We start from the raw sequence: 15,813 nt of genomic DNA on the forward strand, positions 1-15,813 counted from the left end.
GACAAGTGGGGTGTAGAGATAGTTCAAGCAACAGTTTTCAGAGCCACTTTTGGGTCCTTCTGAAAGGTAGCAAAGCAAAGGAGCTGGGAACCACTCTGTAGACATATTTCCAGCTCCCCCATCTCCCAGACTTGGTGGTGGAAGATTTTTCAGAGAATGAACTGAGTTGGAAACCGTGGGAAAACGGGTGCTGTGCAGAATCTCTCTGCTACAGGTTGACATAGCAATGGTGTGGGGTGGTTTGAGCTCTAGGTAAGTCTTTACTGTTTAGAGAGCGTGTGCATATACTAAAGAATGAATCTGATCACTGGTTTGAGAAATTCTGACTAGAATATAGTATATAACACAAATCCATCTCAATCTTCTGCTCTTCGCCAATATCAAAAATCTCATTAGCCAGTTTGTTCTGCTTGCACACGCATGTATTGAAATGGCATGTCCATTTTATGTCTGTGTGAGATCAAACCCAGTCTTTCAGGCTGCTCTTTTAGCTTTTTCATATGCGTTTTAGATACCTCCATAATATTTGCTAGAAAAACATGCCTTTCGTTGCCACATTACCTATCTTTCTTCCTAGGAATGCAGTTCCTCACAAGCTGTTCATATAATAAGTAATCCTTATTTAAACAAGAACAGTGGGATTATTCATGTTGATAAAGAACAGTGTTATATATATATATACACACTATATATATATATATAGTGTCACATTTTATAAGGTGAACTGAATTCGTCCTTATTGTTCCAGCAATAAAGTGAATGGTGACAGCAGTCTGTCAGAAAGCCCTCACAAATTGTGGGTAAAAGTGATATTGCCTAGCTAACAGTAAATCATCGCAATGTTGAAATCTCAGTGTAAAAATATTGTGTAGCTTTAAATGCTGAGTTGCCTCCCTCAGATGATTAGAAGTGGAGTTTGAGATGTTTAGTTAAGAGCTCATCTGAATTTTTCCAATGGCTACAGTAATCTCTAATGTGAGATCTTGGGCAGGCTGGAAAGTTGAGTAAAATGAGTTAATTTTTTCCTAACTCTCAGAAAGAGGGAGTGGCAGGGGATTTTTTTCAGTGCCCTTTCTAATATCATTTGTATTGCATAAAAGAAAACATAGATAAAATAGAAACCTGCGTATTAGGTTCATGAAGGTCTGCATATTTGCAGTCAGTTATTTTGGATGTAATACACTAAATCCAAGACTTGAGCTTTTAACTTTTACTGTAAGCACATGCAATTGTAATTTTGGTGTTTACTGCTATTTCGTTTTTACAACTGCCTCCTTTGTTATCACTTAATGATGTGCTTTACAGTGCTGGAGCCTTTTTATGTTAGTCATCATTTATCTGCACCCTGTCAGGGTCCTGATACAGCTGCTCTCAATGAAACAGAGCAAATAACTATTGCCGAGCAGAGCTGCTGGCTCAATTCAATGGGAACCAAGCATTCATGTGCTTCTGAAAACCAACACAGCTCTGGGCATCCTTCAGCTATGAGGACTTGTGCAGGTCCAGCCCTTCCTTATCCCCTTGGCAGCTGCGGCGGTACCCAGTTAGGGTGGTCTCATCATCTGGGACGTTGTGCTCTGCCCTCTGCCTTTGCAGGACATGGCTTTACAGCGTCCGCGGAGCTAGCAGGAGCATTGCAAACACCTTCGCGAGTGTCTGTCAGCTCTTGGGCTGTTCTGATGTGACGGGAGTTGTTTTTTTTTAAGAGGTCTGTTGTTTGATTTCCAGTGGTAACTTCTCCCTCTCCTGAGAGCATGCTGGTGTTAGAGCTGCCTGCAGGTGTTGAGCAGGGAGCGCTCCTTTGCAGTGAGTGCTGTGAAAACATGTAGGCAGCCTAATGGAGCAGCGTACTTAATGAGCGTGGTGTTTGACAGCAGTGTGTTCCCTGCCCCGCTTTCCAGCCTGCTACACATGTGATGTCTTCAGAGCTGCTCTTCTCTGCTTCATCTGGGAGCACGGAGGCTTTTTTCTGTTCTGACAGCAGAAGCATGGGAGATTTCCATCATGTGCCAACCCCTGTTAAGCCAGTGCAGTGCCCGCCTCTTTCCGCTAATGAGACTGTATCATTTAACCAATGATTAATTGGTTAAACTGGTTTATTTAGTGTTGTACTGGGTGTCTGTGCCCAGGTGGGGGCTGAAGGGTCTCTGTGAGGAGAGGCCTGAGCCAGGCATGGCTGGTTCCAAGGGCCCCAGCACTGGGCCCAGCCCAGCCCCTCAGCCAGGCCCGTGGTGCCTCAGGGAAATGGGTTTAACAAAGGGGAAAATGCCATGCGGCAGTGAGGAAAAAGTTGTGAGGAGGAGAGGAGTTTGGGAGCGAAGGAGCGAAGCTGAGCCTTGGGAGAAGGGGTGGGATAGGGAAGGATGCTGTTTTGTCTTCATTTGTCACCATCCAAACGTATTTTTAATCGGCAGTATATTAAATTATTTTTCCCCAAGTCGAGTCTGTTCTGCCTGTGAGGGTAGTGGGTAAGTGATCTCTCTGTCTTGACCCTCAAGTGTGTTCATCTGACTTTCCTCCTTTGTGCTGTTGCGGGGGGTGAGAGGGCACCTGGGTGAGTGTCTGGTGGCTGGCCAAGGGCAGCCCACCACTAGTGGGGGAAAAAAACCTACAGACCTTCCTGTAAATTTTCCAAATCAGTTTTCAGGTTGCTTTGGTCTTCTTTCCCCTTACAGAAACATGAGACAGCCCCTTCTCCCCTACACATGCAGTTTGTCATTAGCCAGTAAGTTATCCTCCTTGGTTTATGACAGTTGCCTCTAGTTTTATCCTGTCAGACAAGGCTCATGTTTGCAAGATGATTGCTCCCCTGAATTCTTGAAAGGCTGCTGCTGTACCAAAGGTACAAGGGAGAGACTTTCTGGGAGGCGATTACCTTGCAATTAGTAGGCACGAGAGAACAGTCAACTTCCTACACCCGCATGTGACAGTTCTACTATCTGTACCAATAATAAGCAAGTTAAATTTGTAGCAAAACGTAAACATACATAATTATTGTGGCATAAGTGTAGGTAATGTAAATAAGTATGGTAAATTAAGCCCCACCTGTTTTATCATAAAAAGGGCTTTGAATTGGTGTTTTTTATTTCAAAGATTCAGTATGGTCAGGCCTGAAAATACTTCTCAGAGAACTTTGTCAGCTATTAAACTCTTAAAGTAATTAGCAGCTTTATAAATAAAACAAGACCAGGAACTATGACTAGAGGAGGAAATGGGCTGTTAATTATTTGCTTTATGGTGTTGTCATGGTTTAATCCCAGCCAGCAACTAAGCACCACGCAGCCGCTCACTTCCCCCACCCAGTGGGATGGGGGAGAGAATTGGGGGGGGAAGTAAAACTCATGGGTTGAGATAAGAACAGTTTAATAGAACAGAAAGGAAGAAATTAATACTGATAGTAATAATAATATGATAATAATAATAATAATAAAAGGATTGGAATATACAAAACAAGTGATGCACAATGCAATTGCTCGCCACTCGCCGACCGATGCCCAGTTAGTTCCTGAGCAGCTCTCCCCCCCCAGGTCAACTCCCCCCAGTTTATATACTGGGCATGACGTCACATGGTATGGAATATCCCTCTGGCCGCTTTGGGTCAGTCCTGTCCTGGCTGTGTCCCCTCCCAACTTCTTGTGCCCCTCCAGCCTTCTTGCTGGCTGGGCATCAGAAGCTGAAAAGTCCTTACCTTAGTCTAAACACTACTTAGCAGCAGGTGAAAACATCAGGGTGTTATCAACATTATTCTCATACTGAATCCAAAACTAACACTATACTAGCTACTAGAAAGAAAATTAACTCTATCCCAGCCAAAACCAGGACGGGTGTGAACTACAAAATGTGGAAGTGAAATAGCATCCCCGTTTGCAGCAAATGTTTGAATGACTTTGTCCTTTACCACCTTCTCTTTTTACAGCATTTCAAACCTTTTTAGACCCTATAGGTTTAAAGATGTGCAACAACTTAATGTAAAATTTGGAGGAAAGAAGAAGGGTCAGCAGGTTTCTGTTAATTCAAGGGCCAAAAATTTGGGTGTGATGAGAGCAGCAAGAGGAAGCGTGGGTAGGAGCAGTGTCTATGTTGAATCCAGAACTGTTTGTTCATTTGTTTTTTCTCTCTTGGGTTGATTACTCACAAAGTTTTCTGAATACTAAAATTGAGAAATGATGACTCCCAAGAAGTCCGTTGCACTTCTGTCCCTGATCTCAATGGGTCTTGATTTCACGCTATTTATCTATGCTAGGATAATTATAAATTGATTCATTTTCAAAATATAATTTTATGGGTATTCAATCACTGCCAACAAAATATTGGAGAAACAGCATCATTCTTGTGTTTGTTTAAAGCCATAAAGCTCTCTGGGTGTCTGTGTTTGCATGTAATAATATTTATCTGGCGCTATTCACGTTGTCATGAAGACACAGCTAAATAAGTTCTATTTACTTTTGCAGCTCATCTTTATTTTCCTTCCTGAGTCTGAAAAAATAGCTTTTATTTTTTTTAATCTATTTATATTTATTTCATGAATTCTTTTGGTTTTAAGACTTTTTTTTCATGTTCATCTCTTTTAAAACAATTGGGATTCTGTCCTGATGCAGACAATCTGTGGAATAAAAATGGAAATTGGTTTCACTCTTTATGTGACGCTTGGCATCAGTTAAAGTAGTGTCTGAGTACGTTGTGTCTAAATAGTTGCTCATAAATGAGGTTCCGGGCCAAACAAAGGGGATGAGAGAATGTCAACCTTGCATTATAGATGAAAGCTATGGTAGGGTAGGGGGTTGCAAACAGTTCTTTAATTGTTTCTTGTATACCTTAAGGTTTTAATGGATATCTGTTTCTCTCTGTTCTTGCAGTTAACTCCAGTTGGAACAACCATCTTTACAGGATTTTCTGGAAACAGTGGTGCTACTGACATTGATGATGGTCCAAACGGCCAGATAGAATATGTCATCCAGTACAATCCTAATGACAAGGTAAACACATTTAGCTTTTTTTTTTTGTTCGGGTGTGTGTGTGTATATATATATACACACACGCACACCTTGAAGCAGCAAATGAACAAGAGATTGACGTTGGACTTCATAAAGAAATGCTTTCCTTCGTGATATACAATATCTTCTCTGCCCATGAGTCTTGCTTGCCCTGTAAACACAGCTGAATTTACCTTCCCTTTCATTGTCATGCTGTTAGCAGCTAGATTACTTCAGTATCAATCATTAATAATCCCCTGTCTTCTCCAGTGTTGTTAACACACTTCATCTTTTTTTTTGGCATGCCTTTTCAGTCCGTGATAGGTAGTTGTATTTACTCCTACACATTTATGTCTAATAGATTCACAGCTAAGAAATGTTCATAGGCGTGGCTAAGTTACTCTAAAAAAGAGACATTCTGATTTTTCTCATGGAGTCGTTTATATTTAAAAATCACTGTTTTAAAAAAACAGGGTTATATATATTATTAAAATAAAACACTAGTGATCCCTACCTATTATCTTTGCAAACACATACTTTCAGAGACAAAAAGCTTAAAGTATTAAAAAAATTCTCTTTAAGGTCAGATGTGTGAATTTCTCTGTTATAACAAGGTTTTGCACATGGGTGATTTGTGTGAAGTGTCCATATGCATTTCTGTAGCAAATTCGAAGTAATTTTAGCAATCCTTTTTTGCAAACCGGGCTATCTTTTGCCATGGGCTAAGAACACAGTTACTATGGATCAGCTGGTGAGCTGGTGTGATAATTTGTTAAGCAGGCCACCCTGATTTTGTATTCATCCCAAAGATGATACAGATATTAGCGGGGGGGTGAGGGGGATGGTGGTGGTGGTGGTGGTGCACACGCAAAATATACTTTATAAACTTAGTAGTAACCTCTCGTTGAAATTCCCTGCTTTTACTTGAGGGGAATTTGAGCAGAAATGGTTTTGTGGGAAAACAGCAATCTGATTTTCTGTTTAATTAGAAGAGTAGGCACATGAGTTCTGATTCAATTTGCACCATTGAAGCTGTACACCTCATAAAGGCTTCAGTCCTATTTTCATTGAAGTCAACAAGAGTTTAAATATCTGTGACTAATTACAGTTAGTGCTTATACTTCTTAGGAGGTAGAATTTTGTAAACAGTGACATTATCAAGGAGTAATTCAATGTGAACTAATGATATAAGACCCTACTTTTTTACTTTTCACTGGGGTAATTGTTGATTTTTGCATAGCTACATGCCGAGGCATAATTTTTACTTACTATATCCACATATTCTGAGGACAGAGATGGTTTCTTGAAAAACTTTGCAGCACCTTACACCACAGTCTTTCCTGTGGAACATTGTTTTGCAAAGAGGCAACGTCTTTTTGACAAAAATGGAATTGTGATGTTAGGTTTTTGGGAGATAGGGAATTTTCTGACTTTATATGTTGCGTATATTTGGACTGATTCCATTTTTTAAATGTTTGCAGTTGTTTCTTAGAGAGTAAATTGATTGCATAGACTTGAGCAGTCTCTTGAGTTGTGAAGCTTACTTCAGTGAGACTATTTCAATGGGTAAAATTACTAGTGCACAATGTGTGAGTTCATCATGTTATGTTCTCAGCTGTTCTTTGTACTGGTGGTATGTATGACTGAAGAGTTTCTTTACTAAACTTTGTCAAGGCAAGGGTTTTCTATGGAAACAGTGAGTATAAAATGTTATGCTAACATCATCTTTTAACTGTTTACATGACATAAGTGTTAGAAATAAATGTTATTCCAATACCACAAATATTTGAAAAGTAAACAGAAGGCAGGAAGGAGTGAAAGGAAGGGACAAGCAGTTTCAAATTTGGGGGAAAAAAAACCAAAAAACCAACCCACCCCAAAACATCCAAGCTTTGAATTTTTCTCTCCATTCTTTTTTCTTACCCTTAACTTAGTGCTTAACAAAAAGAGCTCAAATAATTCCTTCTGTTTCAATAAAGACTATGAAAAATGTTGGCACTGAGAAAATACCTCTTCCAGAAAATACTTCTTCTAGATAACTTTAGAAAATTGAAAGTATTTTTAAAAAATTAAACATTTTAGCATACATTGAATATGTTGGCATACTGAAAACAAATTAAAAAATCCAAACCCCTTAAATTTTTTTTTCCGTTAAAACATATTGCACCATGGCAAAATATAGGAGTTGCTTTGTATTTAATTTAGTATTAAGTCATAGCATCATATTGCTCAAAGGCATCCTGAGAAATCATTCTAAAAGCATCTCACAACCACATTAGCCTCAAGTTCAGCAGAGAGGTTTGTCTAACTACTAATGGAAGGACATTATAGCATGCCTAAGTGGTTTGATGTGGTGTTTTGCCACAGGAAGAGTTAAAAAACATTTCCCAAAACTTTTCTTTTCCTCTCTTACTCAGTGAAACTTGCTTGTTCTTGTTCTCCCAGTGACTGTGAAGAACAGTGAGGGATTTCCCTGGCTGGAGCAACTACTTTGGAGTAGCTAGTTGCTTTATTGCATCTTTGCTTTACTATTTTTGTATTCCAGATTAAATAAATCTGATTCTTTCATCTGTAGATAGCCTTTATGTGCATAACATGGCTTTACCTACTGATGTGTTTTGTGCGTGTGCTTGACAGAGATGACTTCTCATCATTGTAAGCTGCTTCATCTCAGCTGTCAACTTGCCAGGAAGTTACTGCATAATATCTGCCACAAGTGGATTTTCTTCCTTAACCTGGGAAACAATCATACCAGGCTCAAAAATGATGTGTACAGCTTAGTGAGAAATCCCTACTTTTCTACTTTTGGGATCTCCCTATATTGTGTGATGAAGATGCCCGCAGTGTTGTTTGACACCAATGACACAGTCTTCTGCCTTAGAAATTGTGGTGGGTTGACCCTGGCTGGATGTCAGGTGCCCACCAAGCTGCTCTATCACTCCCCCCTCAGCTGGACAGGGGAGAGAAAATATAACGAAAGGCTCGTGGGTTGAGATAAGGGAGAGATCACTCGCCAGTTACCGTCACAGGCAAAACAGACTCGACTTGGGGAAAATTAATTTAATTTATTACCAATCAAAACAGAGTAGGGTAATGAGAAATAAATTGAATCTTAAAACACCTTCCCCTTATTCCTGGGTACAACTTCACTCCTGAATTCTCTACTTCTCCCCCCCTCCGCCCCCAGCGGCACAGAGGGATGGGGAATGGGGGTTGCGGTCAGTTCATCACATGTTGTTTCTGCTACTCCTTCCTCCTCAGGGGGAAGATTCCTCACACTCTTCCCCTGCTTCAGCGTGGGGTCCCTCCCATGGGAGACAGTCCTCCATGAACTTCTCCAGCGTGGGTCCTTCCCACGGGCTGCAGTTCTTCACGAACTGCTCCAGCATGGGTCCCTTCCATGGGCTGCAGTCCTTCAGGCACAGACTGCTCCAGCGTGGGTCCCCCGCGGGGTCACAAGTCCTGCCAGGAGCCTGCTCCAGCGCGGGCCTCCCATGGGGTCACAGCCTCCTTCGGGCATCCCCCTGCTCCGGCGTGGGGTCCTCCCCGGGCTGCAGGTGGAGATCTGCTCCCCCGTGGACCTCCACGGGCTGCAGGGGGACAGCCTGCCTCACCAGGGTCTTCACAACAGGCTGCAGGGGAATCTCTGTTTCAGCGCCTGGAGCACCTCTTCTCCCTCCTTCTTCACTGACTTTGGGGTCTGCAGAGCTTTTTCGCTCACATATTTTCACTCCTCTCTCCGGATGCGTTTTCTTTTGCGCAGCAACTTTTTCCTCCTCCTTAAATATGTTATCCCAGAGGTGCTACCGCTGTTGCTGATGGGCTCAGCCTTGGCCAGCAGCAGGTCTGTCTTGGAGCTGGCTGGCATTGGCTCTATCGGACGTAGGGGAAGCTTCCAGCAGCTTCTCACAGAAGCTCCCAAAACCTTGTCATGCAAACCCAATACAGAAATTTATATAGATCATAAGTTTAATTGGAGACTAATTTAGGCATTTGAAAAAAAAACCCACCAAACAACTGTAAAAACAGGAGGTGTTATTCTAGAAATTCAGTTTAACTTAATTATTTTGTTGTTTAATTGGAAAGATACATAGAAGCCAAGTAGAAAAATGAATGCAAAACATACTTGACACAGGGCTGGGCTCTAGCTATCATGTAAAGGAATGCCATAAAACTTTTCTTAGCTGTTAACAGCTAAGGATCAAGTCAATTAATATGCCAAAAAGATTCTGTCTCCTAAAGCAGAGTGAATTGTTAGGTCTCTGAGGGCTCTATACCTGAAGGTTATTATGACAAATGCATCCTCAAAACAAGTTCTGGACTCCCTCCTTACTAGCTAATTTTACTGAGATTCATTGTGATGTGTTTGGTGAGGATTCAAAATTAAACATTTTGAGTTTATCTGGAGTTAGGGAATATGCATAATGCTTTTGCTAAACTGATTTTTCACATACTAGCTCTCTGGGGACTAAATTGAATTGTTATCCTGGTGACCTTCCCCATTTTAAATTTGTGGGCCCGTATTCAAACTATGGGCCAACAAATGCTCTAAGTTATGAAGACTACTGTACAAAAGCATTTTGTTGTCTCTGTTTTGAAGTGAGAGGGGAACCAGTTTTGTTCTCTTGGAGTAAGCAGTTGACAAAGCAATGTCTTGATATTCTGGACTTCTAGCGTGCAGTGGCTCATTTCAGCATAGGATGGAAATGCAACTGAGATGTGATGGTGGTGTGTACATCTTTTAATTGCCTTGGAGCTTCATTGCAGCTGATTCTCAGCTGCAGAGTCTTTTCCAGCTGGTTCTGGCCTTTTAAACCAGAGACAAATGGGCTAAAGCAGTCAGGAGAATTTTCTTTCTGAATTAGGAGTGGCACATATAAGTATGTTTGCGTGTGCATGCATGCACACATGGCATCATCTTGTACAGCTGTCAAAGTTATTATGCATTATTTGCTTGGTTCACAACCTGCTTGCTTGTTTGTGCAAATATCATTAAAAGATGGGGGGGGGGGGGGGGGGGCAAAAGCAGTGAACTGTACTTGGTTCTTCCTTATTCCAGCACTAATCTGTTCTAGTTTCCTGTTTTGACGCAGTATAAATATTGTAATTGATTTTTTTTCCCAGTGGGAACTATTTTTTTATCCAGAAAGATGAGTGCCAAACTCAGACATAAGCAAACAGTTATTTAGCAGAGTCTGTGATGTACTTTCCAATCCTGTTTTCCTGCACACCAGAAATATCTGCAACATGGTGGATTTAACAATCATTAGCATTTATTTGCTGAAAAACAAACTGCAATTTTAGCAGATGTTTCGAGTTTTAGAGGTAAAAGGCTTTATGTTATCTAAGGAAAGAATAGTACTCTCTACTGCTGCAGTGTTTTCTGTGGAGGGATTTTAGAATATTGTATTGCTCTTACCCATTCAGTGTACATAAATGTTAACTATATTCTGTGTTGGTAGATTGAAGCAGGGAAAGATTTTTTGAAGTGATTAATTTGATAGTAGAACTGGCTCTCACATCAGTGTCTGTGCTTGTAATCCTCCCAAATGGATCGTTAGTCAAAGTGAATCCTTTGAAGGTGTGTGCATCCCAGCAGTACCCTCCTGCCATTCAGTGCCATAGCTTTGTAATCTGAATCTGTTTAAGCAAATATGCAGGACAAATTGAATTTCACCTGATTTACCCATCCTGACTCTACCTTGAAATCTGAATTTATTAGCGTATGAACATGTGCATAACTGCCGCTGTGAACTGGCACCGAAGTGTGTAGTGTTGATGTTCTCCACGTGTTTACTACTTCATTGCCCTCATGAAAGCTAAAATAAAGAGAAGATAAATACAGTGATGTGGATTTCTTAATCTCTAATACTTGATACTTTCTGCAATAGTGAGAAAAAACAGATGAAGGCAAGCCGAACTGTAGAAACTGAAGACCTGAACTCTTAGCTGACAAGTAGGGAAAGCTTTTCTGAACACACCAGGGCAAATTCAGCATGGCAAATCTGCAAGAAGCAGGATAGTTAGGCTTCAGTTTGCGGTTGGGAATAATAACATATATGCAAAGAATCGGAGAGGATTCTGTTACATATAGATTATATTTATTGTGGGGTTCTTACGGAGAAAATTGGGTGGGGAGAAAGGACAGAAAACTTTAAAATCTCTAACCTGGAAAGCATGTGTAATTTTGATGTACCATCCAATCAATCATCTCGTCGTCACCTATATGAAACATGTTTTAACTTTGAAGCATGTTCAATTTTATCGTACTGTTTTAATTTTTGCAGACTTCCAACAGGACCTTTGATATTCCTCTCACTTTGTCTGGAGCAGTAGTTCTACGGGAAAGACTAAATTATGAAGAAAAGACTCGTTATTTTGTCATTGTTCAAGCAAATGTAAGTATAGATCTCTTAATGGTCATTTATGCCACTGATTTAGGTGGGGCTTTAGTTTGCAGATTTAGATTTTTCCAAGGAAAGGAAAAGTCTTGCTGAAATACCAGGTCTGATAATACTGTTCTCCTGCAGATCTTGATTTATCTAGGTCATTGAAAGCTTAGACATATTATTACTGGTTAAAAAAGCTTGCCCAGTGTGTGTAACAAGATAAGCTTTTTGGCACAAGGAACAAGTTGCAAATTTGAAGTACAGCCCATGCAGAAAAGTGCATTCTAGTGTCACTAAGTGTTCACTTTCTAACAAATCTAGCGATGCTAATTTGATCTCAGATGAGTTTAATGGATACAATTTAGTTGTATCCTTCAGGTTCGAAATGCGTTTTTCTATAAAGAGGTGATTTTTCTTTCAAGTCATATTGCAAGCATATATAGAGGTTTTTACAGAGTGGCTGGCAGTGGATAAGGCATACCAAGAAGAAAAGTGATGATTAAACTATATCTGTCATCAGAGAAGTTTTTTGGTGCCCTTGAGGACTGTGAGAGCTTTTTTCCCTTTTTGTCCTTCTGATAATAGCTGAAATGAAAACTTTTCCTCTGTTGTTTACCTCTGTTGTGATACTACTTCATTTGTGGGAAAATGAGAATGCTCTGAAGCAACTTCAGATAGCTTTCTCCTGAATTCACACATTTATATTACCATCATCTTTCTGATACAGAATTGTAGATGCATTTTACAATCCACTTACTACATATTTTGTGGCATTGCAGTGTTCCCCCAGCAGAAGATAGGCTCTGGGGGTGTGTCTCAGTGCTTTTTGCACTTAGATATATCTAAACATGCTTCCTGGCTGTTAGAACAAGTTGTTTTATCTGGGTAATGTAACTTGCTGATCTCTTGAACAGGAATATGGGAAGGTTGAGAACTGATTTGCCTTGTGGTTTTATCAATAATTTATTCTGCAGATCACCACTGATTCACAGCTCTTTCCCTTTGATGTCAGAGCTGTGAGTTTCATGAGACATTGTGCTCGTAGAAAAATAACTGGGATAGTTGAGCAGGTCATGTTTTTCAAGAGAAAAGCATGGTGTGCAGCAGTGCAAACACCTCACCTGAGGAGGGAAGCCTGTCATGTTGCAGGAGCAACTGGTGAAGGCACAGCTTGGGATGCACGGTGGCAGTACTACAAAGCAATCTCATATTAATTTGTTCATTCCTTTCAATATACGTCCTTACACAGTAAATTGTCACCTTTGTGGTACTGGGTTTGGGAGTAGAGCTTGTGCTGATAGCTTCTGTGTCATGTTTATAGACAATCGAGCAGCTTGCGTGATTGAAATGTCTTGTGAGGCCACGTGTTTTCTCATACCCAAATGGGAACTGAGTTCACTAAAATTTTGAGTGCTCACAGATGAGAAAGTAGCTAGATCTCAAAGAAAGGCTCTAATTAAGCTCTATAGCTCAGCTTTTTAGAAGTTTGCTTTACGCATCTTTTTCTTTTTTTTTTTCTTTTACAAAATATTGCAGGCTGCGCTTAATTCTCACTATTGTACATACTATGCAATCGTACTTCTATTCCATTGGTTACATTTGCAGTGATCGTTTATTTTTCTTGCATCCTGAAGATTATACATGAAATTAATTACTTTGTATCTGCTTTGATCCAGTATTACTCAAAGGCACATACTGGAGGAATGTAAGAAAGTTTCACTGATAATGAAAGCTGCTCCTTGTAGCTGGTATTGTTTTTCATCATTGACAGTGAAGAAAGCTTAATTCAGAAATTCCCATATTCAGTAACTGTACATGTTAAGCAGTTTGAAAAACTGAGTAGACTGAAAAATAGGAAAAAAAAATGCATCCAATCTGATTTAGAGCAATGACCTGTTCTTCTTACACAGATGATGATATTAAACAGCATCAATACTAAGAGAAAAAGCTTTTTTTCTTTTCTGTCAATGTTATCCTAGGATAGGAGGGCAAGACTTAACCGAGTGCCCATATTCCCTCTGCAAGATTTTATTTTTGTAAAGAAAAGCTATCATAACAGTTCTTCCATGAAAGTGGAAATATTTCTGACCATTTTTTAAAAAATATTGGATAGTCATGCTGTTTCTTCACTGCGATAACAAAAGAAGAAAGAAAAGGTGAACTGTTGCTAGCGTGTACATCGTTCAGTGTATAAAAGTAATCCAGGTGGTTCTGACAATTCAGGAAAGTGTAGCTTTTATTCTGTACCATCTTGAAAGAAAAAAGTAGACAATAAAGAAGTTGCAGTACTCAATGGCATCTTGTGTACCCAAAGATTTAAAAAAAAAAAAAAAAAAAGGGCCAAACCGTGATACATTGACAAGAACCTGCCATGCAGCACAGAGACTTTTTTGGGATGCAGCATTGTAGCTGCTTTATTGTGGACGGAAGAGTCCTTCAACCTTTTAAAACATGAGCAGTATAACTTATTTGAGACATACCAGCTTTCCATGTGGAGTACAGTTTGGAGATCTTATATCAATCGCTGTCCCCTGGCTGGGTTTCTTTTGGGGGGGGTGGGGAGGTGGTGAGGGAGGAGGAAGTGCTAAATCTTTCTTAAATTGTGGCGTGCAGAGGTGGATTGAGCATTACAGTCCAGGGCCTTTCCACTGCCAATTAGAAAAGAAGTAGTTACTGCTTATGCTTTCCATTTCTGTAAGTTCTGTAAAGTCATTTTACTTTACTCATGGAAAGGATTTGGTGGAGCTACACAAAGCAGCATAAGAGTGTATTTCAGATTATAGGTAAGGCACAAGGGACTTTTTATCTTAAACAAATATGCTGCATTTTTATAGATTTAACACGACGTGTATCTTCATTTAACACACTTTCTGAGAACTAATTTCTCAAAACTGTATTATTTTTGAGTGATAGATGTCTCTCAGTATTTTTTAATTCAAGAGGTAAACTTTTACCTCTTAAGTGTATTTTTGAGCCTTTATGAAATTAAAGGCTGTAGCTCTGAGGCTGAAGTTTCTGTAATTAGCTATTTCCTGGAACCCGGATAATTATAGTGCTTATATGTTTTGCCCTTAGCTTTAACTTTAAAAATTTTGTAGATTCTGCATTCAGAAAGTCTCACCAAATGTAACTCATTTGCTCCACAGGACCGAGCCCAAAATCTTAATGAGCGAAGGACAAGTACAACCACCCTGACAGTAGATGTGCTTGATGGGGATGATTTGGGACCAATGTTTCTTCCTTGTGTCTTGGTGAATAATACTCGCGACTGTAGACCTCTCACCTACCAAGCGAGCTTGCCAGAACTGACTGATCCTGTAAGTCCTCTTGATTTTTTGCGACTTTCATACGTTCGTTTTGCAAGCAACTGTCATCCTTATCTGTGGATGCAATTGAGAACTGTAACTAGACAGGTCATGTATGCTTTATGCCATGTTTTAAGTGCTAAACAAAAGAAAACCAAGGGTAAGATATATGTAGGAATAGATGGTGAAATTCTAGCTTTAATACAGTGACAAACTGCTCATTGACTACATCGGCTGAGTCTCACTGAAATTTGGTAAGTAATGGAATTGCTTTTCCTGATCTGTGCATGTTTTGCTCTTGAAATATCCTGAAGAAGCACTTTTGAGAAGGGACTTGACGTGTTACTCCATTCAGGATTGTTACAGACCTTAGGAGAAAGATTTTTGGAAGAGGAAGCATTAGTCACTAGTCCCTGAAAAGATTGTGTGTTGCTATTATCTGGTTTCAATCAAGAAGCACTAAAGAGTAACGTGTTTTTTCTCATATAAATGCTTGTACTAAGTATATCGGTTAATACATCAGTTAGGATAGGGATAAAGGTCAGCGTAAGGCTCATTTCACACTGGAATGTGCACAATGAATCACAAAAAGGGGGAGCTGAGAGCTTTATCATTTCTTCATGAAAGATGGTGCCAACTCCCCTTCGTTACAGGAGAAATACTGCTGGGTATAATGGACATGTGCATCTCTGTGGTCGGTGAAACAGAAAAATGAATTTCTTAATTGATATTGATATATGACCTTTGACTTGTGTATTTAAGAATATAAAAAGGAAGAACCAATTGAATCACTGGTATTACCCCACCCCATTGACACTGACATTAAGATGACATTAAGATAATGTTGAGTATTGACATTAGGATCATGACTTCCCTTGTTCATTGCAGGACATGCTCTCTGTCCTGCTTCCTCCAACCAGGAGATGGGGGAGGTTGAGGCTGTAAGTGTGGAGGTTCTTGCTATTCTCTGCCTTGTTTGTCTTGCCGTCCTGTGCCTTGTACGTCTTTTGCCAACCCACGTTACAGTTTCCTGCTTTATCTGGCCTCACGGTCCTGCTGCAAATATGCTTGAGCAGGTTACCAAGTGCTGCCGCAACCCTGCTTGGTTGATTCAGATAAATACTCTTAGCAAGTTTCAAAGTTTCT

General features: G+C 40.1%; 1 protein-coding gene across 9 annotated transcripts in view; it reads left to right on the forward strand.

The window, feature by feature from the left end:
• The window catches only part of PCDH15 (protocadherin related 15), a 710,734-nt gene that overhangs the window by 435,863 nt on the left and 259,058 nt on the right, over nucleotides 1-15,813 (forward strand). For all 9 annotated transcript variants that reach the window (XM_069795901.1, XM_069795896.1, XM_069795892.1 and 6 more), the window contains 3 exons: nucleotides 4,857-4,976; nucleotides 11,261-11,371; nucleotides 14,509-14,679. In XM_069795901.1, coding sequence (XP_069652002.1) covers nucleotides 4,857-4,976; nucleotides 11,261-11,371; nucleotides 14,509-14,679 — 402 coding nt within the window. The remainder of the gene's footprint in view (nucleotides 1-4,856; nucleotides 4,977-11,260; nucleotides 11,372-14,508; nucleotides 14,680-15,813) is intronic.

Source organism: Haliaeetus albicilla, chromosome 11 (assembly GCF_947461875.1).
Source record: "Haliaeetus albicilla chromosome 11, bHalAlb1.1, whole genome shotgun sequence".
NCBI lineage: Eukaryota > Metazoa > Chordata > Aves > Accipitriformes > Accipitridae > Haliaeetus > Haliaeetus albicilla.